Here is a 25,409-nt window from a genome sequence, read left to right on the forward strand (position 1 = left end):
GAAGGAAAAGACTGAGGTAGAGAAACATGACAGAGTGCAGAATTACAGGAGCTTACATATGTGCAAAGATGTTCATTACTGATTTTGTAACAGTAAAAAATTTGGAAATAACTTAGTGTCTATATAGGACATGTGTTATATAAATGTTAGTACATTGATCTTATGAAATACCTTGCTGCCATCAGAAAGAATGAGGCAGATCTATAGGAACTGACATGGAAAGGTCCCACTGACATTGGGAAAGAGCATGTGTCAGGTGCAGTGATTAAAAGTACTTGTAAATCAAGTATACTTCAATTTTTTTAAAAAAAGGTGCAAGTGAAATAAACAAAACCATTAAAATGCTAAAAAAAAAAAAAAAAAGCTCTTGGCTCAGCTTACCTGGATTCACTTCTGCCCCTCACGTGCTATGTAACCTTGGGACTTTTCTTATCCTCTCTAAGCCTCAGTTTCTTCATCTGTAAAATGAGAATGGTAGTTACTACTTCAAAAATTTGTTGTGAGGACAGGAGAGGTTCTTGGCACAGTACAAGCATGCATTCAATATTCAATAAAGATTTTCCTTTATTATTAAGTGAAAATGTAAATAGCAAAAAAATATGCAGGCTATCATCCCAATTTTGCTGTTAAATATTTTTCTTCCTGCAAAGGTATATGTGTATATATAAACATAGTGGATGTTTGGATAAAACAACTGTTAACAGTGATCATCTCGGAGGTATGAGACTAGAGAGAAGTGAGGGAGGGATTTACACTGTTTTTTTTTAAGAGAGTTTACTTTTCAGAGAAGTTTTAAGTTCACAGCAAAACTGAGCCCCATACACGTGCGCGGCCTCCTGCACCATCAACGTGCCCCACCAGAGTGTACGTTCGTTAAATTGATAACCCTACAATGACACATCACTGAGATTTACACTTCTGACTGTATACACCTCTACCTCATTTCCATTTCTACAATAAGCATGTGTATGTTTTGTAAGTAAAATAATGTTAATTAATGGCTGAATTGCACCCTAAGCCCCAGAATGGCAAGACTCCAGAAAGTGGCCTGGTTCACAGAAGCTACCAAAGCGGAGGGGATGACCCAACCTGGATCTGCCTGGGAATGGGACCTGAGCCCTCACCCCCACCCCGAGAACCTCCACTCTGCTGTCACCAGCATGACGGGTCACAGGCTCGCCTGCCTGGCTGTCTGGTGCTCTCTCAGAGACATCTGACAGCAGCTCCCAAACCTGAGGAGGCCATGCCCCTGGGCCATGCCTACCCTGACAGTCCGCACGCATACAGTGCTCACCCACAGCAGCTGAACTGCTTCAAAGCACCCAGGGAGCAGGTCCAGGAGGCTGGGAGAGCAGCCAGTGTGACTGGGTCTTGAGGCGGCCAGCCCTGGCTTCAGAGTCTCCTCTGACATTCACTGGCACAGTGACCTTTCCGTGAGTTCTGTTTCCTCAACACAATGCAGGGGTTAACCTGCCCATCTCACAAGGCCGTTGTGAGGATAGAGCAAGAAGATCTGTGGGAAAGTACCTAACACATTCCTTGGCACATGGAGGTCCTTGGGAAGTTTTCATTTCCTGTCTACGTGACCTGCTTAACAGGCCTAGACCCTCAGATACATGGCATGGTCGGGGGGAGTGTGTAGTCGAGGATGTCCTTCCTGGCAAAGTCAGGACAAGGACAGGGTGAGGACAGTCCTGGGGCTCCCCAGATATGCAGCTCAGGATGGACCAGCTACATTTCTGCTCTGGTGAACCACTCTCTAAACAAGTCCTCAGCCTTTATTTGGGCTAGATTTAAAATATGATCCTTCAAAATGAAGTCACTCCTTGATGACACTCAGTGGGCAGGAGCTGAAACGGAAAGGTGTGGGAAGAGGCTGCTCCCCACAGACGTGGAGAAAATGCTGTAACTGACACCCCACAGGACAGAGAAGCTGGGCTGGGAGGAGGTGAGCCTTTTGGGTTGTCTGCCTCTCACCTACCCCATCTGTTTCCCCAGGTATTTCTACTTCAGCCCCTCTCTGCATAAGCAGCTCCTCAACATGAGGCACAGTCTCCACTTGACCTTCATGTGTCTGAGTCTCCTCACTGGAAGGTGAGCTTTGCTACCCCACGGTGGCTTTGAGCTGAACTGCTTTGGGTTTTGCATGTGGTGGGAGGGGCAGCAGCGCTTTCTACTTAGCAACGGTGAGACAGAACGTCAGGCCTTCACCTCCCTGACGCACCAGGACAAATGCAACTTCTTGCCAGTTATTCTATCTGGAGAAGTCAAGCTTCCAAAACGGTCATAGATGGATGAACCCCTTGGGTTTGGGGAGAAGGTGCTTGGAGTGTTCCCAAATTAGCACGACACTGTGATATATAGTAAATGGGTAATAAAATGGAGTGGGATAGGGACATGTTAATTCAGCAGCTGAAAATCAGAGATTTCTCTTTGGGGAAGTTACTGCTCGTATCTGAGTACAACCACACACAGACATGCAAACACAAGCTCAAGTCTGTGTGTATGCATGTTTATCCACACGTAAACAAGCATGTGCACCGAAACCCGTTTTCTTTTACAGGATGTGCATCCAGGGGAATCAGTTTAACATCAAGGCCAGCAGAAGTGACAAGCTGTCCCTGCCTGGCTTTGAGAATCTCACAGCAGGATATAACAAGTTTCTCAGGCCCAACTTTGGTGGTAGGTCATTCTTTTTGCCCAGGACATCAATTCAAAAAGATAGGAACAGAGACAATATGCAGACGAGGGTTTCAGGAGGTCTTAGTCGACTGCGTTTTCTGACCTGCAACCTGTTAAGGAGTGGCAGTGATGGATACAAACAGCTGCCAATGATTTTTCACGCTACCTTGGAGAAAGCACTTTCTCTGGTCTCTCCACCTGCAGGATACAGAAATACTCCTCCCCACTGAGGAGGTTACTAGAGCCTCCTCACAACCTCACACAAGCTGTCCGCCTTCTGCCCACACCTCCAGTGTCATTATTCAAGGAACCCACCATGCCTCACCAGGACTACTCCACCTGGTCCTCCTGCCTCAGCCTGCTTCCTCAAGGCTAACCCTCTACTCTGCCACCTGGATGACCCCCTGGGTCCTTTGCCTGCTCAGAATACCTGCCTGCTTCCCAGCATCCTCAGCATACAGTCCAGAGCCCTTTGCATGGCACACCAGGCGCTTCCCAGCCCAGCCTCTATCTGTCTGTCAGTCTCATCTCCCCAACTTCTCCCCACTATGCCCTGCTACAAATGTGCCCCCTGACCTCCTTGGCCTCCCTGGTCTCCATGCTTTTTGCTGAGACTGTTAACCTGTTAAGAATGGCTTGTTCCAATTTGACTCCCTGGTGAAATGCCAGTTTTCCTCATGTCTTAGATCAAAGGCTTCCTCTTCTGAGCAGCCCACCCAGATTCCTCCAGGCCCCATCCCCTTTCGTCACACTTTGTTTTGAACATATCTCCAAATCATAGCCATTACCGGGTGATACTGTCACTGGCTTTATGTCTGTCTCAGCTCTAGGCTGCAGTCCCCTGGGGAAGTCTTGCTTTATTTACCTCACCAACCCCAGCAGCATCTCGGTACTTAACAGATAGCAAGTTATCAATTAATATTTGTTGAAAGAATGAGGCAAGGAGGGAAAGAATGAGGCCACCACATACCTCCTCACAGGGTCTCAGCCTCTCTGTCTGTAAAATGCAAGACTGAACCAACATGGTCACTAACGTCTTAATTACCTCGAGCAGAAACTAGTAGAAAGAGCCTTGGAGTGGAACAAACCTAAGTTTGGCCCCTGGCTTTACTGCTGGGCAAGCATCTTAGCTTTCTGAGCCTCAGTTTCCCTTTCTGTAATTGGGGGGCATGACATCTGCCTCACAGGGAGGACTGAATGAAATGAAGTGTGTAAATACAGCATCAGGATGCAGTCTATTTTAATCCCTTTCCTTCTTGCTCCTCCCTTCACATGATAAAATTCTCTGGTCAGATCTAGGATTAGTGGGTCAGTCCAGGTCCTCTGAGGAACAGACACTGGGAGGGGATTATCTGTGCAAGATATTTATTGGGGCCATATCTATGACAAAATATGGGGCAGGAAGAGAAGGAAGCTGGAGAGCTGTCAGACCGCAATGCAGGTCTGACCCCAGTGGAAGGAGGGAGGGAGGGAAGGAAGGCTGGTGGAGGAGTCTTAGACTACAGTGCAATTCTAAGTGTGTTTGGAAAGGCCACCAGGGAGTTCTTGAGCTAAAGTTCCCATCAGAGGAGTCTCCCATCTCTGTGCCTCCCAGGAACAGGCCTGCCTTAGTATTGCTGCCACGCTCAGTCCCTGGTGGGATGCAGCCCATGGGAAGCATGGCCTCCGAACCAGTGTGGTGGAAGATTTCAGAGCACAGCATCTGGGGCCAATCACACCCCCTTCGGTTGGAGATCTGAGAGATGCATCTTCCTGGCCACACAATTAGGATTTGAGGTCCTTATGTTAAGGGACCTTGGGGGGCTTCAACCTCCTCTGGTTTTCCCAGGACCAACTGAACACTAATGACAAGCACATGAGTCTCCACATCTGGTTGGGTCCACCCAACAATTTCTCTGCCTCCCAGATCCCAAACAATTAGGCCAGGACACTGCCCTTTTTGTTGCTTGCTCACGGGCCAACAAGGTGCAGAGTCCTAGGGCAAGGTGCCCATTCTGAGCCTGGAATGGACCTAAGGGGACGTGAGGCCCAGATCCACCTGGGGCAAAAATGGGGCAAGGGGTCGTCAGTCAAAAGGAGGGGAAGGCACAACCCCCACCCCTTGTCACGAGCCTGTGGCACTCTGCCTTCTACAGAACCTACATTTACAAGGCAGCCTTGAGGCCCATGGAGGGAGTGTTGCTCTCCGTAATGTCTGTCCACCCAGTTCTCGGACCCTGATGTCCTTGAGCGACAAGACCTCTATAGGGTTTTTCAGGGACTGAGCTGGACAGCACAGGTTTGCAAACAGGCCCTCCTGAACTCTGCCCAGAACCTGGCTTTGACCTCTTTCCTAGGAGAAAGCTGCCCTCTGGTGGCACAGCTAACTTTTATAACTCAAGGGAAAGAAGGAGCAAACTCCGGTCCATAAAAAAGCCAACTGAAGCAAGGCCTAGACTAGACTACCTAGAAACAAACTAAACAAACAAACAAAAACCCACACTGAGGCTGGAGCTCTTGTGTGTTTTCCATTCTCCATGTTTCTCAAGGGGCGGGGAGGGGGGCAACCAGCACTGACCCATTGCCCACTGTGTTCCAGGCACATAAAATAGATCCTGTAACCTTCCCAACCCAACCCTTGATGGCTAGCATTAGTAGCTCTATTTTACAGGTAAGAAACTGTAGAACAGAGAGGTTTAGCAATTTGTTCAAGGTCACACTGCTATGATGTGGCCAGCAGAGGTTTCAAACACTCTGACTCTAAGCTCCTCTTCTTAACGCTGCACCTTGCTGCCTTGAGGGGCAGAAAGCCACTTAGCACCATAACTCCTTCAGCACCTGCCAGGGTCTGCCCTCAAAGATCTCCCCCTTTCCCACCAAGTATTAACACTAAGTATTAAGTTAATTATTGTTAATTGCATTGGCTTTAAAACTCCCCTTCCAAATTCTTACCTATATCCTGTGGCTTGGTTTCCTTCAATCGATAATTAGGCTGCTCTGTCTGATTCCCCCCAGTTTGCTGTTTCTAAGTGTCCTTTGAATTTGGCCTCTCCTTTTCCTGGTTAATGCGTTGTCAGAGTTCCCTGAGGCGCCCCCAGTTATCTTGCAAGTGAATGCTACTCCATCTGTTAACCTGGTGAGGAAAGTTTTTCCTTTTCCAGAATTAGCTAAGATCACAGAGGAGAGGGGAAGGGAAGGGAAATGCTGTTTACTGAGTGCCTGGAAGGATGTGACAGGAACAATGCTGGGGGCTTTGTACAGATAATTATTTTTGAGCACCTTCTAGATGTCCAGCTAGGCAGGCACTTCATGTCCATTCTCGCTTGCCACCACCCTGCAAAGAAGCGGTCACACACCTAGTCTCATTTAACCCTGTCTGTGACCCTCTGATGTCATTAGCATTATATTCAAACCTGCAGGTGAGAAAACTGCAGTTCTGAAGGATCTGGTAACTTTTCCCAGATCGACGAAACTCACATCTTTCTGACTCCTGGGCTTTTGTTCCACATGTCCAGTCTAAGGAGGAGTAAACGTCCCTGGCCTGGCCTGGCCGCCGAGAATGGAGGCTCCCAAACCTCAGTCCTGAGAGCTAAGACAGGCACTCTCAGGAGTTTGGCCCATCTGCTGGGACTCCAGGATTGAGGCCCAACATCTGCACACCAGACGAAACGTGGACAGCTCTGCAGTTCTAAATAGTTTAGGGTTCCTGGAGAATAAAGGAAGAGGAGGGAAGTGTCAGGAGGTGAGCGGGAGCTCAACCATGAGCAGTCTTGAATGCCACCTTGTGGTAAATTTACTTGGTTGGGGGGGGGGGGAGGAAATATATTTGTGTACAAATTCCCAAATCTCTACTACATTTCTAATGAGTCCCTTGCAAGCACCATAGGAAAAAATCCTCCAAGTAAGAAGTAGCAAAAAAACCAAAAAAACAAAAAGAAGTAGCAAATACCGCTACATTCTTTAAAATACACACTAATTAATACAGTGTGGTCTCTCTCTTATGTATTTAGCTAACTACATATTTGTGCATTTTTTTCATACAAAAGGGAGGCACACTCTACGTAGTGGTTCCTCCTGAGATGGGGAGGATAGAAATTAACCTTTTATTTAGAAGTATTTTATATACTTCTAAATTGTTTAAAAGTTTCCAATAGGCATAATTTTCTAATATATGCATATTTTTAAATTGTGCTAATGTAGGGTTAGGAAATCTGTTTGTGTTTCTATGGAGGTCTTTCTGGTTTTTCTTCATTCTTAGGAGAACCTGTTCAGATAGCACTGACTCTGGACATTGCAAGTATTTCCAGTATTTCAGAGAGTAACATGGTAAGTGTGGCCCCCTCGTCTTCCACCCAAGGAGCCCCTCTCCTGTGTTTTATGAGGATACATGTTCTAGCTACTCAAAGCAGAACAGAGACTTACTTGGAATGGCAGAAGCTGGAGACCTATCCTGAAACCCAAGACAGTGGAAGATGCTTGTAAAACAGATCTTCTGAGTATCAGAAGGAAAGTGGATTCAAAGGCTAGGAGGGGAGAAATGAGGGAGTGGAGTGGGTGTATTTGGTGAGGGATAAAAGTGGGGGAAAAGAATAAAAGTGCAGGGGGGAAGCCTGAATGTCACATGGTCCCTCACAGAGTGGGAGACAAGCTGATGAAAACCAACAATCACATAACTGCTTTCAACCATCCTCTCACTTAAGACAACACATTATAGATAAGGTGACACTAAAGGCAGTTTGCCAAGAGGGTCCACTGTGGACTCTGGGTAAATCCTGGACAACCGAAGCACCTTGCTCACCAAAACCTTCAACAATTTGGTGTGGCCTTTGTGATGGAGGGCAAGTAAGTTAAGACCCTGAACATGCTCCTGTGGGGCCCCCTTTTGGCAGTGGGCGTTACTATCCAGAATCAATGAGGTGCTTTGTTCTCCTATAGCTACAGGCCACCACCTCAAGACAAACTTTATTTACCCATGTCTACTGTAGTATGTGCTCTTGACCTCAGTGGAGGGGGGTAGGGGAGTAATACTTGACCCTTCTCCTTCCCTTTTCTGAGCTTTCTCCCTCCATCCATTTCCTCCCCCCGGCTGCCCCCTCAGGACTACACAGCCACCATATACCTCAGACAGCGCTGGACGGACAAGCGGCTGGTGTTCGAAGGCAACAAGAGCTTCACTCTGGATGCACGCCTAGTGGAGTTCCTCTGGGTGCCCGACACTTACATCGTGGAGTCCAAAAAGTCCTTCCTCCATGAAGTGACTGTGGGAAATAGGCTCATCCGCCTCTTCTCCAACGGCACAGTCCTGTATGCTCTCAGGTAATTGGGCACCTGCGACCTCAGGGCTGGAGGGAAAGAGCTGGGAGGAAAGGCAAAGGTATTCTGAACAGCGCTCGAATAACCACCTACCCTTCTCACGTGCCTGCCTTCTTAGATCCCTGTCCCCAGAGCAGAAGGGCCCTTTCTCAGTCCAGTTTGGCTCAACAAGAATCTACTGAGAATGTGTGCTCTGTGCCAGGCCTGTGCTGGACACTGAGGATATGGAGCCGAATAAGACGTTGTCCTGACACAGACACATAAGGAAAGGAAGTCAGGGCGCTGGGGCCCCAAGGTGGAGAGTAGGTTAGTGATTTGGGGTGATGTTAGAGGATGCTTTCACAGGACTCTGAGCTGAATCTTAAAGAGTTAAAGGAAGTTAGCCAAGAAGAGGTAAGGGGAACAGCAAGAGCAAACAGAGAGGTGATACAAAGAACTTTCCTTTCATGGGGCTCAGCGGGGTGGCAGTGGCTCCAGAATACATCTTTACTTAGCTGAGTCATTCTTGTACAGACGGAGAAGCAAAGCATAGTCCTCCAAGCCTCACCACCTGTAGTCACAGGCTCCCCTTTGCCCCTTCTACAAATCCCTGAGGCCAAAACTTCCTCCCACCCAATTGTTCATCAAGCCGCTGGTTGGCAGGAACAGGAAAGATGCCCCCAAAGTGCTATGTAAGGCAGCCCACAGGCGGAGGACTCATCGCTGCCTGTGCCAGGGCTGGACCAGGACTGCAAACACTGCTAGAGGCCTTCAGCAGAAGGCCAGGAACCAAATATTCATGAGGCTGATCTTAAATCCCAAGTGAGAGGCTGAAGTTATAAAACAAGGACTGAGCTAAGCAATGAACTGAACTTTTGGACCGCTTATCTGACACTCCTCAGCTGCACTGAATTTTGCAAAGTACAGCCAGAACCCCAGCACCTCTTTCAAGAAGTCCAACAGACCTCTCCTTTGACCCCAACTCCAGTCAATATTAAGGTGCCCTTTCCTTGTATTCCCACAGCACGTGTGTGTGTGTGTGTGCATGTGCATGTGCGTGTGTGTCTGTCTGTATTATGGCACATAACACAGTATCCTGTACAAGGATTACAAATGATGGATGATGACTAATAGCCTGGCTCTAGAGTCAGACAGATTTGGGGGCAAGTTCTTGCTCTGTGACCTTAGGCAAGTTACTTGACTCTCTGAGCTCCAGTTTCCTCAGCAGCAAAAGGAGAATAATAATATTTCCTACCTAGTAAAGCTACTTTAAAAATTCAAAGGGATAATTCATGTGAAGCATTTTGCATAGGGACGGACTCCTCATGGGTCTCTCCTGAAGAATAAATTTAAAAACTGGATGCAAAAGCATCTCAAACAAGCCAGTGAATGATTCTGTTCTGCAATGTTGTTGCAAGTTTGCCTCTGAATTGCCAACATTCCAACTTCCTCCACTCTGGACCCCAAGCTTTAACTGAGTCTCACAAATGTCACTTAGCACAGGAAAACTCAGGACTGCTTTGAACGCAGGCATCAAGTCACACATTCACTGTAAGAGTCAAGGTGAAAGTTCTCTTGGAGTGGCCCTTAAGAGGGAGTGTATACTTTCTATAGCATCCTCATAACACTCTCTATGAATCCATTTTTCCTTTCTTAGAATCACAACAACCGTTGCATGTAACATGGACCTGTCTAAATACCCCATGGACACACAGACATGCAAGTTGCAACTTGAAAGCTGTGAGTATACATCATGTGGGCCCCTTAGATGATTTTCTGGGGTGACTTAGATCTGTGCTTTCATGAAGAGTGTCCTATACATAGTGGCCTTTCTCTCCTTGATGTTGATTACAATGGGTTCAGACCTTCTGGGTGTACATCCAGAGAGATTTGGAGACTGCTCAAAAACAAACCTTACAGTATTACATCTTTGGGAGAGGACCACTGTGCATTGGCACCAAATATTTCCACCTAAAAGTGGATAAGACAGCCAAGCAAACAGGGGTCAATAGGACTAGGAGGGGTCCTCAGAATCTGCTAACTCATGGAAGCCAGAAAGAACACAGCAGAAGTTAGAAATGGCAAGTATACAAAACAATCATTGACATTTATTGCAAGACTGCTTCCAACTTCTAAAAGAAATTGTTTGATATATATATAAAGCTTAATCTAGTAATGTCAGCAAGTGGGCATCTAAACTGCAATCTGGGGGTTTGCTTGTGATGAGGAAGGAGGATTTACTCTAAGTTGATGTGTGTCAAATGAACTCCTGGCACCGTGAGTGATCTCCATGATTCCTTAGTAAACCACTGTGAAATGCCCACCATGGGGAGGTGGCACCTGTGATACGTGTTCTGGGAAGAAAATGCCACGTGTAGGAGTTATCAAGGTATCAAGGCATGGCTCGTGCAAGAAGGAAAACCTACAGTCAAGCGCTGGAAACCACTGGGCACTTCTTACATAAGGACACAAGTGGCTAACATCCAAGAAACACAACCATTATGAGGCAGCATTTTTCAGAGGTAGACATTTAATTAAAGACTCAGGCAGGCAGATTAATTACCTTATTGATTAAATGCATGCAAAACCTTCTTGAAGCAATACAGCTGTTTGGGGGCAGACTAAAACTTGAGGTTATCAAAAAGAGAACTCATTTTCAGCCCCACATAGAAAAAGAAATTGCCCTCCATGGGTGGCTGTGCTCATCTCAAATCCCAGGAGTGAGATTCTTCTGGAAACTTCAGCACTCTGCTTGCATAAATATCATCCCCAGTGAGCAGAGGAAGCTTTCATTGAATGTTTATCAGAAGTTATTTGGGTACAGAAACCTCACCAAGGGCATTTTTCCTGAACACCATCCCTAGACAAGAATTGATACCATCCCACAATTGCCCATATCCACTCAGGGACAGAGCAGTGAGAATGTAATGACTGTGAACATTTACCAGTTGTAATAGCAAAGTATCTAAGTAGAGGCTTGTACAACTCACTTTTTTAGATATATTTCTTTTGGGATTCTAGGCCTATTTGGACAGCTGGCTTCAGTAAATGAGGGGGTGCTTCCAAGGGAAAGCGCACAGACAATTTTTACCTGGAAATCCTCTAAGAGCTCATGACTACTTCTCCCCGCTATGGAGGGGGAGATAACCACAGACAGACAGTGGATACCATAGGTTAAGACTTAACAAAATGTTAGTCCCAACACTGGCATCCCATTTCCCAGTAGCCTTGGAAAATGAAGTTCCAGGTTTAAGATCACAGGTACCAGAACCACTGGGCTTTTCCATTCACTGGCTGGGTGACTTTGGGTGAGTAGAATTAACCTCAGTTTCCTCATCAGTGAAGTAGGAAAAATAATAATATTTGACTCGAAGAGTTATTTTTAACAGCTTTATTGAGGTATAAATTACATACCATAAAATCCAACCATTTTAAGTGTACAATTCAAAGGTTTTTAGTAAATTTTCTGAGTTGTGCAACCGTTGCCACATTCCATTGTTAGAACATTTCCATCACCCCAAAGAGACTCCTAGTGCCCATTTACAGTCACTCCCCATTGCCACCACCAGCTCCCAGACCACCACTAATACACCTTTTGTCTCTATGAATATGTCTTTTCTAGATGCATATAAATGGAATCATACCACATGTGGTCTTTTGCATCCAGCTTCTTTCACTTAGCATAATGTTTTTTAGTTCATATATGATGAAGCATATATCAGTACTTTATTCCTTTTTACTGCTTTATTCCTTTTTATTCCAGGCAAAAGAATACAAGTAGAACAAGTCTCTTTGGCTTGTTTCCGCCTTTCAGCTGTTATGAATAACGCTGCTGTAACATTTGTGTACAGGTCCTTTTGTGGACATGATTTGATTCTGTTGGACAGATACTTAGGACTGAAATGCTGGGTTAAATTTATGTTTAAGTCTTCAAGAAACTGCCAAACTGTTTTCCAAAGTGGTTGCACCGTTTTACATTTCCACCAGCAATGTTCCAGCTTCTCCACATTCTCACCATCTGTTGCTGTCTGTCTTTTTAATTACAGCCATTCTAGTGGATGTGAAGTGGTATCTTACTGTGGTTTTGATTTGCATTTCCCTAATGACTAATGATTTTGAGCATCTTTTCATGTGCTTATTAACCATTCATCTATCTTCTCAAAGGTATCATTGGAGGATTAAATGATATGATAATGTTGTAAAGCACTTAGAAAGGTAATTGCTTACTAAATGATAGATATTATTATTATCATCATCCATGGGCTTTGGTATTAAACTTTCTTGAGGTACAATCCTGGTTTGTTTTTCATTTGCACTGGTATCCTGAGAAACTTATGCAACCTCTCAGAATCTGATAATTTTCATGTATAAAATGGGCAAAACATTATAGTTCCTCAATCCTAAGGCACAGCATTTATTGAATAATAACATTTGAGGAAAAATGTAAGCTCTACTTTACATATATCAAGTATAAGATCCATTTCTATTTTATTTTTTAAAAAAGCTTTAAATAATGAAGAAATATGCAGGTCTACCTTGCAAGCTCACGAGAACCTTAGAGACATAATGTGTAAAGGACATAAATGTTTAATAAAAGGTAGCTATTATTACTATCATCAGCTATATTGGTAAAACTGCTTTGGGATTTATCAAGCACCTATGTTTACATACATCAATAAAGTGGCTGGCTTAAGGTTTTTTGTTTTTGTTTTTGCATTTATGCCAATATGAAAATATGAATAGACCAACTGTAAAGTCCCTGAGAACCCCCTCCGAGGTGTTAGACTGTCCTGAAAAGCAATGTCTAGCACAGGCCTTTGTGGGTTCACAGATACGTGTTCAAAAATATCATTTAAATAATGATAGAGGCCATTTCTAGTTGCTTATCATCTACCAGGTCTATTCGATGCTTAGCATAGAAACGGTTCTCAGTTGATGGTGAAAAGCCCTAGCAGGTCATCTCATTCTGAGTAGACACTGCAATTACACTTGAGAAATCATGCCAAATTTTGCATGGGATCATCCTTGGACTTAGCACCATCAAGACAGAGCTTCTGTTTCCTCCATATCACAGCATTTTCCAGACCAGTTCAATCTGCTACCTTCTGCTGATCAGGACACTGTTTCACTTGCCAGGGGGCTATGATGGGAATGACGTGGAGTTCAGCTGGCTGAGAGGGAACGACTCTGTGCGCGGGCTGGAGAACCTGCGGCTTGCTCAGTACACCATACAACAATATTTCACATTAGTTACCAGATCGCAGCAGGAAACAGGTAACTCATGGGACAAACTGCACAAAAGCAAAATAGCTGAGTTGTTTTCTGAGTCAGAAATATCATCTTTTTTCCTCTTGGTCCCTTTGGGGCCCAGGAACCCCTCTGAGGTGCGGTGGGGCAGTAGGGTTTGGGCTTGGCACTTTTACCTGCTCCACACCTACTACCGAAAAGGTCCCTAAGGGGCTCACAGTCTAGTGAAGTAGATGTCAAGGAAACCAGCAGTTACGATGCTGCAGGAATACTATGACAGAGAAAGGCACAAGAAGAGGATCCTGGGTGGGGGCATCAGCACTCCCATAAATCCCATTCTCTACAACCGCAATTTCTTTCATTGAAACTATAATGACAGTTCATGATTAACTATGTTTTGGTGAACAACAGATGGCTTAATGTGAATATAGTGAAGTTAAACATTCCACAGGGAAACCACTCTGCTAGGTGAGCAGGCATGATTTCCTATCCCTTGTTCACCCTATCAGGAAATTACACACGATTGGTCTTGCAATTTGAGCTTCAGAGGAATGTCCTGTATTTCATTCTGGAAACCTATGTTCCTTCCACTTTCCTGGTGGTGTTATCCTGGGTTTCGTTTTGGATCTCCCTTGATTCAGTTCCTGCAAGAACCTGCATTGGTAAGTAGCTCCAACGGGAGATTTCTAAGAACTGGGTTATTAGGTCCTTATTTTTTTTTACCTTCTACCATTGTTTTCATTGATATTCCCAGGGCAGTTCCAGGAGCTGGTTTCTTGAGAGACTTTTACAGAGAGAGAAAGAGAGATGGAGAGACTACTTTAGGAATAATGCATTTTTTTTTTTTTTAAAGGGAAGTCTTTTTTTTTTCTTTTTTATTTATTTATTTATTTATTTTATGGCTGTGTTAGGTCTTCGTTTCTGTGCGAGGGCTTTCTCTAGTTGTGGCAAGCGGGGGCCACTCTTCATCGCGGTGCGCGGGCTTCCCACTATCGCGGCCTCCCCCGTCGCGGAGCACAGGCTCCAGACGCGCAGGCTCAGTAATTGTGGCTCACGGGCCCAGTCGCTCCGCAGCATGTGGGATCCTCCCAGACCAGGGCTCGAACCCGTGTCCCCTGCATTGGCAGGCAGATTCTCAACCACTGCGCCACCAGGGAAGCCCAGGAATAATGCATTTTTAAACTTGTGCTTGACAGTGACAGATAAGGGAGAATTGTGATTCGATGGTCTATTGTCTGTTATTTGTTTACTGAACTCCTCCCTCCAGTGAGAAGACAGAAGGCGAAACATTTAGAAAATCATATCACTCATATCTGTACAAAATAGACAAATCAACCCTTTTCCAGAAGGCCACAGACTTTTCAGAATGAGCTATGCTCTATTTCTGAGTCCTGTCCTCACCTTGCCAAGTCTTGAAGGGAGACAGTCTGCCAGTGGGTGATGGAAGGTTCACTGCCCACTGACGTGGGTACATTGCTTACTTTTTTTCCCAGGAGTGACCACTGTATTGTCAATGACCACACTGATGATTGGGTCCCGCACTTCTCTTCCGAACACCAACTGCTTCATAAAGGCCATTGACGTGTACCTGGGGATCTGCTTTAGCTTCGTGTTTGGGGCCCTCCTGGAATATGCAGTTGCCCACTACAGCTCCCTACAGCAGATGGCAGCCAAAGATAGGGTAAGAATTTTGAGGGCCCTATATGTGATTCATCACCTGTGCCTGGTCTGTAGAGATGACCTGGACCTGGTTCCTGACCCCCAGTGATTCAGTTTGCACCAGTGATTGTCATCCTTGTTCAGTTGGGGGAATCTGGAAGTCATGACACCTTTTAAAAAAGACTGCTCTTTTCACCAAATACAGTGAGATATTAATATGTTTAAATTTCCAGCAGAAAATAATGGTGTTATCTGTATGCAACATAAAATCACAACCGCAAGAACAAGCATCCAGGAAAAACCCAGTATCAAACCTAACATGATCAGCTGCTTATGTTGCAGATTAATATGTATTTAATATTTATTCTTTTGTCGCATTTTTGTTTTCCTAAGTTATACAAGTAATGGTTTACTGAAAAATGTATGGAAAAATTAAATTGTGGCAAATTTTGTAATTAGCATATTTTTCTGCTAACAGGGAAAGACTTATTATCTGACTTAGCTGTGAAACACCATGGTCCAGCTCTCAGAATAATAATAATGATTATTATCAATTGAGCATGTATGTGCCAGACACAGTCACAAGCTCTTTGAAAATATTATATCATTTAAAATGCCCATAACAACCCAGTAAGGCTATCTCCATTTTTATAGTTGTGGGATCCGAGTATGGGAAGACAAGTGACTTATCCAAGGGGACACAGGCCGTAAGAGGCAGAGCTGGGATTCGCACCAGCCAAATCTGCTTGGCTCCAAAGCCTGACACTTACCTGTTATTCCCACTTGAAGTGGGCAACGGGCCATGCCCTTAACTATTATTCTCTGCAGGCCTACGGAACCCTGGGATTCTCTGGAAGCCCAATTTGATAGATGTTAGCATACTAAAGCTCCTGCTAAAAAAATGATAGGGATCCAGTGCAGAAGAGCTGCCCTACTTCAGCAAAGTGCCAGGACTGCACAGGGTCCAGTGGTGAGGAAATGAGGATTCAGAATAGCCCAAAGATCCAGTTGCCTTTTCTCTTGTGTTTAACTATTGTGAACAAGGTTTCACAGTTATATTACTCAAGTACCAAAGGCAAATGATCATATGTGCCAGCCAAAGAATATGTATTTCATTTATTTTACTCCCTGTAGGCTTCCTTTTTTTAAAAAGTATTTATTTTTTAAATTAAATTTATTTTTTAATTGAAGTAGAGTTGATTTACAATATTATATTAGTTTCAGGTGTACAGCATAATGATTCGGTATTTTTATACATTATACTCCATTAAAAGTTATTACAAAATAATGGCTAATATTCCCTGTTCTGTACAATATATCCTTGCTGCTTATCTATTTTATACACAGTAGTTTATATCACTTTATCCCATACTCCTATCTTGCCCCTTCCCCTTTCTTTCTCCCCTCTCATAACCACTAATTTGTTTTCTATATCTGTGAATCTGTTTCTGTTTTGCTATTTACCTTCGTTTGTTTTATTTTTTAGATTCCACATATAAGTGATATCACACAGTATTTGTCTCTCTGTCTGACTTATTCCACTAAGCATAATATTCTCTAGATCCATCCACATTACTGCAAATGACAAAATTTCATTCATTTTTATGGCTGGCTAATATTTCATATATATATATATATATATATCACATATTCTTTATCCATTTGTCTGTTCAGGGACACTTGGGTTGCTTCCATATCTTGGCTATTGTAAATAGTGCATCTGTGAACATTGGAATACATGTATCTTTTTGAATTAGTGCTTTCATTTTTACCTGGATATATACCCAGGAGTGCAACTGCTAGATCATATGGTAGTTCTATTTTCAGTTTTTTGAGGAACCTCCATACTGTTTTCCATAATGGCTGCACCAACTTACATTCCCACCAACAGTGTACAAGGATTCCCTTTTCTCCATATCCTAGCCAATATTTGTTATTTGTAGACTTTTTGATGATAGCCGTTTTGACAGATGTGAGGTGATATCTCATTGTTGTTTTGATTTGCATTTTTCTAATAATTAGATATGTTGAGTATCTTTTCATTTTCCTGTTAGTCATCTTTTTGTCTTCTTTGGAAAAATGTCTGTTCAGGTCCTCTGCCCATTTTTTTGATTGGGTTGTTTGTTTTTTTTGATATTGAGTTGTATGAGCTGTTTATATATTTTGGGTTTTTTTGTTGTTGTTTTATTTTGGTTTTTTAGCTTACTTTTTAAAAAAATTTATTTATTTATTTATTTATTTTAGGCTGCATTGGGTCTTCATTGCTGCGTGCAGGCTTTCTCTAGTTGTGGCGAGGAGGGGCTGTTCTTCATTGCGGTGCGTGGGCTTCTCATTGCCGTGGCTTCTCTTGTTGCAGAGCATGGGCTCTAGGTGTGTGGGCTTCAGTAGCTGTGGCTCGCAGACTCTAGAGCGCAGCTCAGTAGTTGTGGCACACGGGCTTAGTTGCTCCGCGGCATGTGGGATCTTCCTGGACCAGGGTTTGAACCCGTGTCCCCTGCATTGGCAGGTGGATTCTTAACCACTGTGCCACCAGGGAAGTCCCTGTTTATGTATTTTGGATACTAACCCCTTGTTGTTCATATCATTTGGAAATATTATCTCCCATTCAGTAAGTTATCTTTTCATTTTATTGATAGCTTCCTTTGCTGTGCAAAAGCTTTTAATTTCAGGCCCCACTTGTTTAATTTTTGCTTTTGTTTCTTTTTGTCTTAGGAAAGTGATCCAAAAAATATTGCTATGATTTATGTCAAAGAGTTTTCTGCCTATGTTCTCTTCTAGGAGTTTTATGGTTTCAGGTCTTACATTTAGGTCTTTAATCCATTTTGAGTTTATTTTTGTGTATGGTGTGACAAAATGTTCTAATTTCATTCTTTTAAATGTAGTGGTACAGTTTTCCCAGCACCACTTATTGAAGTAACTGTCTTTTCTCCATTATATATTCTTTTCTCCTTTGTCATAGATTAATTAACCATAGGTAAGTGGGTTTATTCCTGGGGTCTCTGTTCTGGTCTATTGATCTGTGTGTCTGTTTTTGTGCCAGTGCTATTTTGATTACTGTAGCTTTATAATAGTATAGTCTAAAGTCAGAGAGGGTGATACCTCAAGCTTTGTTCATTTTTCTCAAGATTGCTTTGGCAATCTGGGGTCTTTTTTGTTCCATATGAATTTTAGGATTATTTGTTCTAGTTCTGTGAAAAACGTCATGGGTATTTTGATAGGGATTGCATTAAATACATAGATTGCTTTAGGTAATATGGACATTTTAGCAATATTATGTCTTCCAATTCATGAACATGGGATATTTTTCCATTTCTCTGTATCATATTTAGTTTTCTTCATCAGTGTTTTATAGTTTTCAGAGTATAGGTCTTTCACCTCCTTGGTTAAGTTTATTCCTAGGTATTTTACTCTTTTTGATGCCATTTTAAATGGGATGGCTTTCTTGCTTTCTCTTTCTGATAGTTCATTATTAGTGCATAGAAAAGCAACAAATTTCTGTGTATTAATCTTGTATCCTGCAACTTTACTAAATTCATTAGTTCTAATAATTTTTTGGTGGAGATTTTAGGGTTTTCTATATAAAGTATCATGACATCTGCAAGTAGTGACAGTTTTACTTCTTCTCTTCCAATTTGGATGTCTTTTATTTATGTTAAATAGAAGTGGTAAGAGTGGGCATCCTTATCTTGTTCCTAAATTTAGAGGAAAGTCTTTCAGCTTTTCATCATTGAGTATGATGTTAGCTGTAGGTTTGTAAAAATTGGCCTTTATTATTTTGAAATATGTTCCTTCTATACCAACTTTGATGAGAGTTTTTATCATGAATGGATGTTTTATCACATGATTTTTCTGCATCTATTGAGATGCTCATGTGATATTTATCATTCTTTTTATTAATGTGGTGTATTACATTGATTGATTTGCAAACACTGAACCATCGTTGCATCCCTGGAATAAATCCCACTTGATCATGGTATATGATCCTTTTTATATATTGTTGGATTTGGTTTGCTAATATTTTCTTGAGGATTTTTGCATCTATATTCATCAGAGATATTGGACTGTAATTTTTTTTGTAGTGTCTTTGCCTGGTTTTGGTATCAGGGTAATGGTGGCCTCATAAAATAAAATAGGGGGTGTTCTGTCCTCTTCAGTTTATTTGGAATAGTTTGTAAAGGATAGGTATTAGCTCTTCTTTATATGTTTGGTAGAATTCCCCTGTGAAGCAGTCTGATCCTGGACTGTTGTTTGCTGGGAGGTTTTTTAGTTTAGTTTTGTTTGTTTGTTTTTTACAAATTCAATTTCACTACTAGTGATTGGTCTGTTCAAATTATCTGTTTCTTCTTGATTCAGTCTTGGCAGGCTGGATGTTTCTAGAAATTTGTCCATTTCTTCTAGGTTGTCCAATTTGTTGGCATATAACTGTTTGTAGTATTCTCTTACGATTTTTTGTATCTCTGTGCTATCAGTTATTATTTCTCCTCTTTCATTTATTTTATTTGGGTTCTCTCTCTTTTCTTTTTGGTGAGCTTGGCTAAAAGGTTTATATCAATTTTGTTTATCTTTTTAAAAAAAAAACAGCTCTTGGTTTCATTGATCTTTCCTATTATTTTTTTGGCCTCTATTTTATTTATTTCCTCTCTGATCTTTATTATCTCCTTCCTTCTGCTAACTTTAGGCTTTGCTTGTTCATCTTTTTCTAATTCCTTTAGATGGTAGGTTAGATTGTTTATCTGAGACTTTTCTTGTATCTTGAGAAAGGCCTGTATTGCTATAAACTTCATTCTTAGAACTGCTTTTGCTGCATCCCATAGATTTTGGAAAGTTTTGTTTCCATTTTCATTTGTCTTGAGGTATTTTCTGACTTCTTCTTAAATGTATCCATTGACCCATTGGTTTTCTAGTGGCATTTTGTTTAGTCTTCAAATGTTTTTGTTTTTTTCCAATTTTCTTCCTGTAATTAGTTTCTAGTTTCATACTGTTGCGGTTGGAAAAACTGCTTGATATAAGTTCTGTCCTCTTAAATTTACTGAGACTTGTTTTGTGGCCTAGCATATGATCTATCCTGGAGAATGTTCCATGTGCACATGAAAAGAAGGTTTATTGTCCTGTTTTTGGATGGAATGTCCCGTAGATATCTATTAAGTCTAACTGTTCTAATGTGTCATTTAAGACCACTGTTTCCTTACTGATTTTCTGTCTGGATGATTTGTCCATTGGTGTAAATGGGGTGTTAAAGTCCCCCATTATTATTGTATTACTGTCAATTTCTCCCTTTATGTCTGTTAGTATTTGCTTTATATATTTTGGTGCTTCTGTATTAGGTGCATTTATGCTAACGAGTGTAATATCCTCTTCTTGTATTGATCCCTTTATCATTATATAATATCCTTCTTTGTCTTTCGTTATGGACTTTGTTTTAAAGTCTATTTTGTTTGATATGAGTATTGCTACCCTGGCTTTCTTGTCATTTCTGTGTGCATGAAATATCTTTTTCCATTCCTTCACTTTCAGTCTGTCTGTATTTAGCTCGTTTGTAGGCAGCATATAGGTGGGTCTTGTTTTTTAATCCAATCAGCCACCTTATGTCTTTTGATTGAAGCATTTAGTCCACTGACATTTAAAGTAACTACTGATAGGTATGTACTTATTACCATTTTATTACTTCTTTTCCAGTTGTTTTTCTAGTTCTTCTCAGTTCTTCTTTTTGTTTCTTCCCTTGTGGTTTGATGATTTCCTTTAATAATATGCTTATGTTCCTTTCTTTTTAGTTTTTGTGTATCTATTGTAGGTTTTTGACTTGTAGCAACCATGGGGTTCATATATATTGACCTATAACTATACCTACTTGTTTTAAACTGGTAGTCACTTAAGTTCAAACACATTGTAAAAGATCTACATTTTTTACTCCCCTCCCCCACATTTTGTGTTTCTGATGTCATATTTTACATCTCATGTTTATCCTTCAACTGTTTTTTGCAGTTATAGTTGCTTTTACAATTTTTTGTCTTTTAATCTTCGCACTGGCTTAAGTGGTTGATCCTCAATTCTTACTATATATTTGCCTTTCCTAGTGGGATTTTCCCTTTCCTGTAGATTCTTCTTTTCCACTTAGAGAAGACCCTTTAACATTTCCTCTAGGGTAGGCTTATTATTGATTAATTGTTTTAGTTTTTGCTTGTCTTAGAAGTTCTTTATCTCTTCTTCAATTCTAAATAATAATCCTGCTGGGTAATATAACCTAAGTTGCAGGTTTTTCCCTTTCAGCACATTGACTATATTATACCACACCCTTCTGGCCTGCAAAGTTTCTGCAGAGAAATCAGCTGATAGCCTTATGTGGGTTCCATTGTATATGATTCTTTGTTTTTCTCGTTGCCTTTAGAATTCTCTCTTTAACATTTGGAATTTTAATTATGTCTTGGTGTGAGTTTGTTTGAGTTCAGTTTGCTTGGGACCCTCTGTATTCCCTGTACCTGGATATTTGGTCCTTCTTTGGGTTTGGGAAGTTTTTAGTCATAATTTCATCAAATACATTTTCCATCCCCTTCTCTTTTTCTCTTCTCCTTCTGGGACCCCTATAATGTGAACATTGATACACTTGATGTTATCCCAGAGATCTCTCAAAGTATTCTAATTTTTTTTTAATTTGTTTTTCTTTTTGCTGTTCTGATCGGGTAATTTCCATTTTCTATCTTCTAGACCACTTCTGCATTTTTCTGTATCATTTAGTCTGCTTCATTCCTTCTAGTGTGAGTTTTATTTCAGTATTGAATTCTTCATTTCTGATTGGGTCTTTTTTTGGCCATGCCATGTGGCCTGTGGGATCTTAGTTCCCTGACCAGGGATTGAATCTGGGCCCCCAGCAGTGGAAGCATGGACTCTTAACCACTGGACCACCAGGAAATTCCCAAGATTGGGTCTTTCTTTACATTTTTTAAGTTCCTTGTTAAAATTCTCACCACGTTCATCTATTCTTTTCCCTAATTCAGTTAACATTCTTATTACCAACGTTATGAATTCTTTATCTGGTATTGTTTATTTCTGTTTCATTATTTATTTTTTCAGGGGGTTTCTCTTGCTCTTTCAACAGAGACCAGTTCCTTTGCCTTTTCATTTTGCTTAAATTTCTCTGCCTCTATGAGTTTAGGTGAAACAGTTACCTACTGCAGTCTTGCATGGGCATCCTTATGTGGATGTGTCCCTATACAGAGTGCATGCGCCCACTGCTTTTGCTGGATTTGGTGTTGATGCATGTCATGTCTTTCCTCAGGGTGTGCTGGCAGCTATCACCTTGGCAGAAGGTGGGACTGGAAATGGAGGGGCTAAAAGCTAGAGCTTGTTGTGAAGTGTGACTTCCCTTCTGCTCAGTGGCCATCACCACCCTATTGGTGGTGGAATCTGATCCCAAGTTGCTGGAGCAGAAGCCCTGAGGGTTGGGCCCATGCTGGTTCTGTCCCCTTTAAATGTATGTTTTCCCCTCTCCCAGCACTGGGGAAGTCCTGAAGCAAGGGAGGCCTGTGGGGGCTCTCGGCTTGGGTAGGCTGCAAAGAGAGGGCCGAGTGTACTGCCCTCCGATGTACTTGCCTGTGCAGGCACCAGCAATTGTTGGCCTTACTCTGCTCAGATGAAGCCTTGAGTCCAAGTTCCCTCTGTCCTTCATAGCTGATCATTCCCCCAGCCTCTGCCACCCCCTCCCTGTCGGGGAGCCAAACAACAGGGCAAGCAGGACTTGTGTGGACTCTCTGTGTGTATGGGGTATGGTGGTGAGCTATGGTGGATCAGCCACTGTCAGAGTCCTGGGCTGCTTCTGATGTGCTGCTTGAGTAAGAGTCAACAATGGCTGCCGCCACCCCACCCAGACTCTGCCCTGGCACCAGGTTGCCTCTGTGTCCCATGGAGTTTTCTTCCCAGACCAGGTTGTCTCTGCGTACCGTGGAGTTTTCTTCCAAGTCTATGTTGTCCCAGCCATGGTGGAGAATGGCAACTCCATGGGATTGCAAGGAGCATCACTATTTCTGTTTGTGTGGCAAAGACCTGAAGACACTGCTGATTTCTATTAACTCTCATAATCAATTACTCCCTCCTCCCAGGAATAGAATGGAATTCATCAAACACCTACTAAACGCTCTACATAATTTATGCCATTTAATCTTCCCATCAGTCTCAAGAGGTAGTATTAATGTCATCAACATTTTGCAGGCAAGGAAATTGAGTTCTAAAGGGATTAAGGTGACTAAAATTTCACAATAGTGAGAGGCAGAATGGGATTTGAACCCAGGTCAGCTAGCTTCAAGGTCTGAGCAATTAACATTTACCACACGGCTCTGCACACCTAGAATGGGCAATGGTTATTCTTCCCATTATACAAGCTGATGACCTAGGGACAGGTGCCTATAAACAGGATAATAGGACTACCAAATCTTGCTTACCAGCCAATTTATGAGGCACTCAGTACTGGTCTCTCCTAAACCTAATTATTCAATACTAAGGCCTCTAAGTATATAAATACCCACTTATTTATTTTGCTGAGTCAAGTCTATCAATCTAACTGCCCTGTTTATGAACTAGGGGAAGGCGAAGGAAGTGGAAGAAGTCAACATCACTAACATCATCAACAGCTCCATCTCCAGCTTTAAACGGAAGATCAGCTTTGCCAGCATTGAAATTTCCAGCGATAACGCTGACTACAGTGACCTGACAATGAAAACTAGTGACAAGTTCAAGTTTATCTTCCGAGATAAGATGGGCAGGATTGTTGATTATTTCACAATTCAAAACCCCAGTAATGTTGATCGATATTCCAAACTACTATTTCCTTTGATTTTTATGCTAGCCAATGTATTTTACTGGGCATACTACATGTATTTTTAAGAGTATGCTGAATTGTTTGCATGCCATAGGTCTTCAACAGAACAAAGTAATGATGTAAACGATATTCTAAGCCAAGTGTGCACCCTAATCCAATGGTGCCACAAGTGACTAAAATAACATTTGAGCATTTCTCCTCAAACAATGAACCCCCCTCCAACCATTATTTAAGCTGTGTAGAAGTCCTAGCATTACAGAATCTTTTAATAGAAACATCAACCCATTCCTTTTTTATTTTTATGAAAGATATTCCCATGGAGCCCAAGATTACAAACCTACTCAGGACTGACTGCCCAGTGGCTCCCTGGTCTGCATTTAACTCATATAAAAAATGAAAAGGAAGCTATTACATGTATTGAGTCAAGTGTCAGAGGTTGTTTCTAAATTAATCACACATGCTATTTACTAAATCTCTACAGTGCTTGTAAAATAAAATACATTGTTGCCTATTTAGGGAATAACATTTTCTAGTTTTTGGTTTTGATTAAAATGAAATGTGGGCTTATAAAAAGAAACAAAATTGAGTTATTTGTAGTGAGGTGGATGGACCTAGAGTCTGTCATACAGAGTGAAGTAAGTCAGAAAGAGAAAAACAAATACCGTATGCTAACACATATATATGGAATCTAAAAAAAAGAAAAAAAGTGGTTCTCATGAACCTAGGGACAGGACAGGAATAAAGATGCAGACGTAGAGAATGGACTTGAGGACATGGGGAGGGGGAAGGGTAAGCTGGGATGAAGTGAGAGAGTGGCAAGGACATATATACACTACCAAATGTAAAACAGATAGCTAGTGGGAAGCAGCCGCATAGCACAGGGAGATCAGCTCGGTGCTTTGTGACCACCTAGAGGGGTGGGATAGGGAGGGTGGGAGGGAGATGCAAGAGGGAGGGGATATGGGGATATATGTATAAGTATAGCTGATTCACTTTGTTATAAAGCAGAAACTAACACACCATTGTGAAGCAGTTATACTCCAATAAAGATGTTTAAAAAAATAAAATAAAATAAAATGAAATGTGGGCTTAAGTAAATTCCCTGGAAGTCAGTGCACTAAATACCAAGGTGAGTTTTTAATATAGTATTTAATGTCACAGCAGAACTGTCCCCATTTCCCAATAAGTCCAACCTTTGAAAAATCAAATGTAAGTGAAGAAAAATTTAGTGGATCAGTAATCTTAAACATAAATCTCTTGTTTCTAAGATATAATGGATTCCCCAAACTGGGAGAGCTCTGGGGCTTTATTCCCCCATTTGACATGTCTTATCATTTTACTATTATATGCAAGCCAGTCCTAAACAATGCTGAAGCCCTTTCCCCATAACATGGGAAGAAATGGAGGAACTTTTTAAAAAACTTATTCTAAGAGTCTTTATACTGACTATTGTCATGAAGCCTTGCAGAATCAAGTCCAATTCTATCTGCTACTCTGACACTGAGCAACACTTTGCCAGCAGCAGATCCCCTGGATCCTTCCAAGAGGAGCTTTTATCCCTATGCTTTAATGATCAGGAATGATGCTTATTAGATAATGAGCTGTATTACCCAGAAACAAGTGGCTTATCACAAGTCAACTTGGCCTTGCTCAGATACCTGATCTTTCTAGCTGGACTACTTTGAGTGACTTATCCTGCATGAGTAGGAGAATGTTGATCCTGGGTCCTGAGCTTTCTGAG

The 25,409-nt window shown here is 42.0% G+C and overlaps 1 protein-coding gene across 2 annotated transcripts; it reads left to right on the plus strand.

Annotated features, from left to right (window-relative positions):
• Positions 1 to 2,041: 2,041 nt before the first annotated feature.
• Positions 2,042 to 23,733, plus strand: GABRP (gamma-aminobutyric acid type A receptor subunit pi). Of its 2 annotated transcripts, XM_059919631.1 has the most exons (9): positions 2,042 to 2,094; positions 2,564 to 2,682; positions 6,920 to 6,987; positions 7,760 to 7,977; positions 9,611 to 9,693; positions 13,090 to 13,227; positions 13,710 to 13,862; positions 14,694 to 14,881; positions 23,431 to 23,733. In XM_059919631.1, exons 1-9 carry the CDS (start codon positions 2,042 to 2,044, stop codon positions 23,731 to 23,733), a joined length of 1,323 nt encoding a protein of 440 aa, XP_059775614.1. The 2 variants fall into 2 exon arrangements, with proteins under 2 accessions (XP_059775614.1, XP_059775615.1); XM_059919632.1 differs by lacking the exon at positions 14,694 to 14,881 and having other exon boundaries at positions 23,431 to 23,468.
• The last annotated feature ends 1,676 nt before the right edge of the window (positions 23,734 to 25,409 follow it).

The sequence above is a fragment of the Balaenoptera ricei genome, chromosome 3, assembly GCF_028023285.1.
Source record: "Balaenoptera ricei isolate mBalRic1 chromosome 3, mBalRic1.hap2, whole genome shotgun sequence".
Lineage (NCBI taxonomy): Eukaryota > Metazoa > Chordata > Mammalia > Artiodactyla > Balaenopteridae > Balaenoptera > Balaenoptera ricei.

What these genes read in the sequence shown, in the direction of transcription:
- GABRP (XM_059919631.1), top strand. Translation starts at nt 2,042, where the DNA reads ATGAGGCACAGTCTCCACTTGACCTTCATGTGTCTGAGTCTCCTCACT. An exon ending in CAGATCGCAGCAGGAAACAG is followed by an intron (nt 13,228 to 13,709) that starts GTAACTCATGGG and finishes TCACCCTATCAG; the next exon opens with GAAATTACACACGATTGGTC. An exon ending in TCCTGCAAGAACCTGCATTG is followed by an intron (nt 13,863 to 14,693) that starts GTAAGTAGCTCC and finishes TTTTTTTCCCAG; the next exon opens with GAGTGACCACTGTATTGTCA.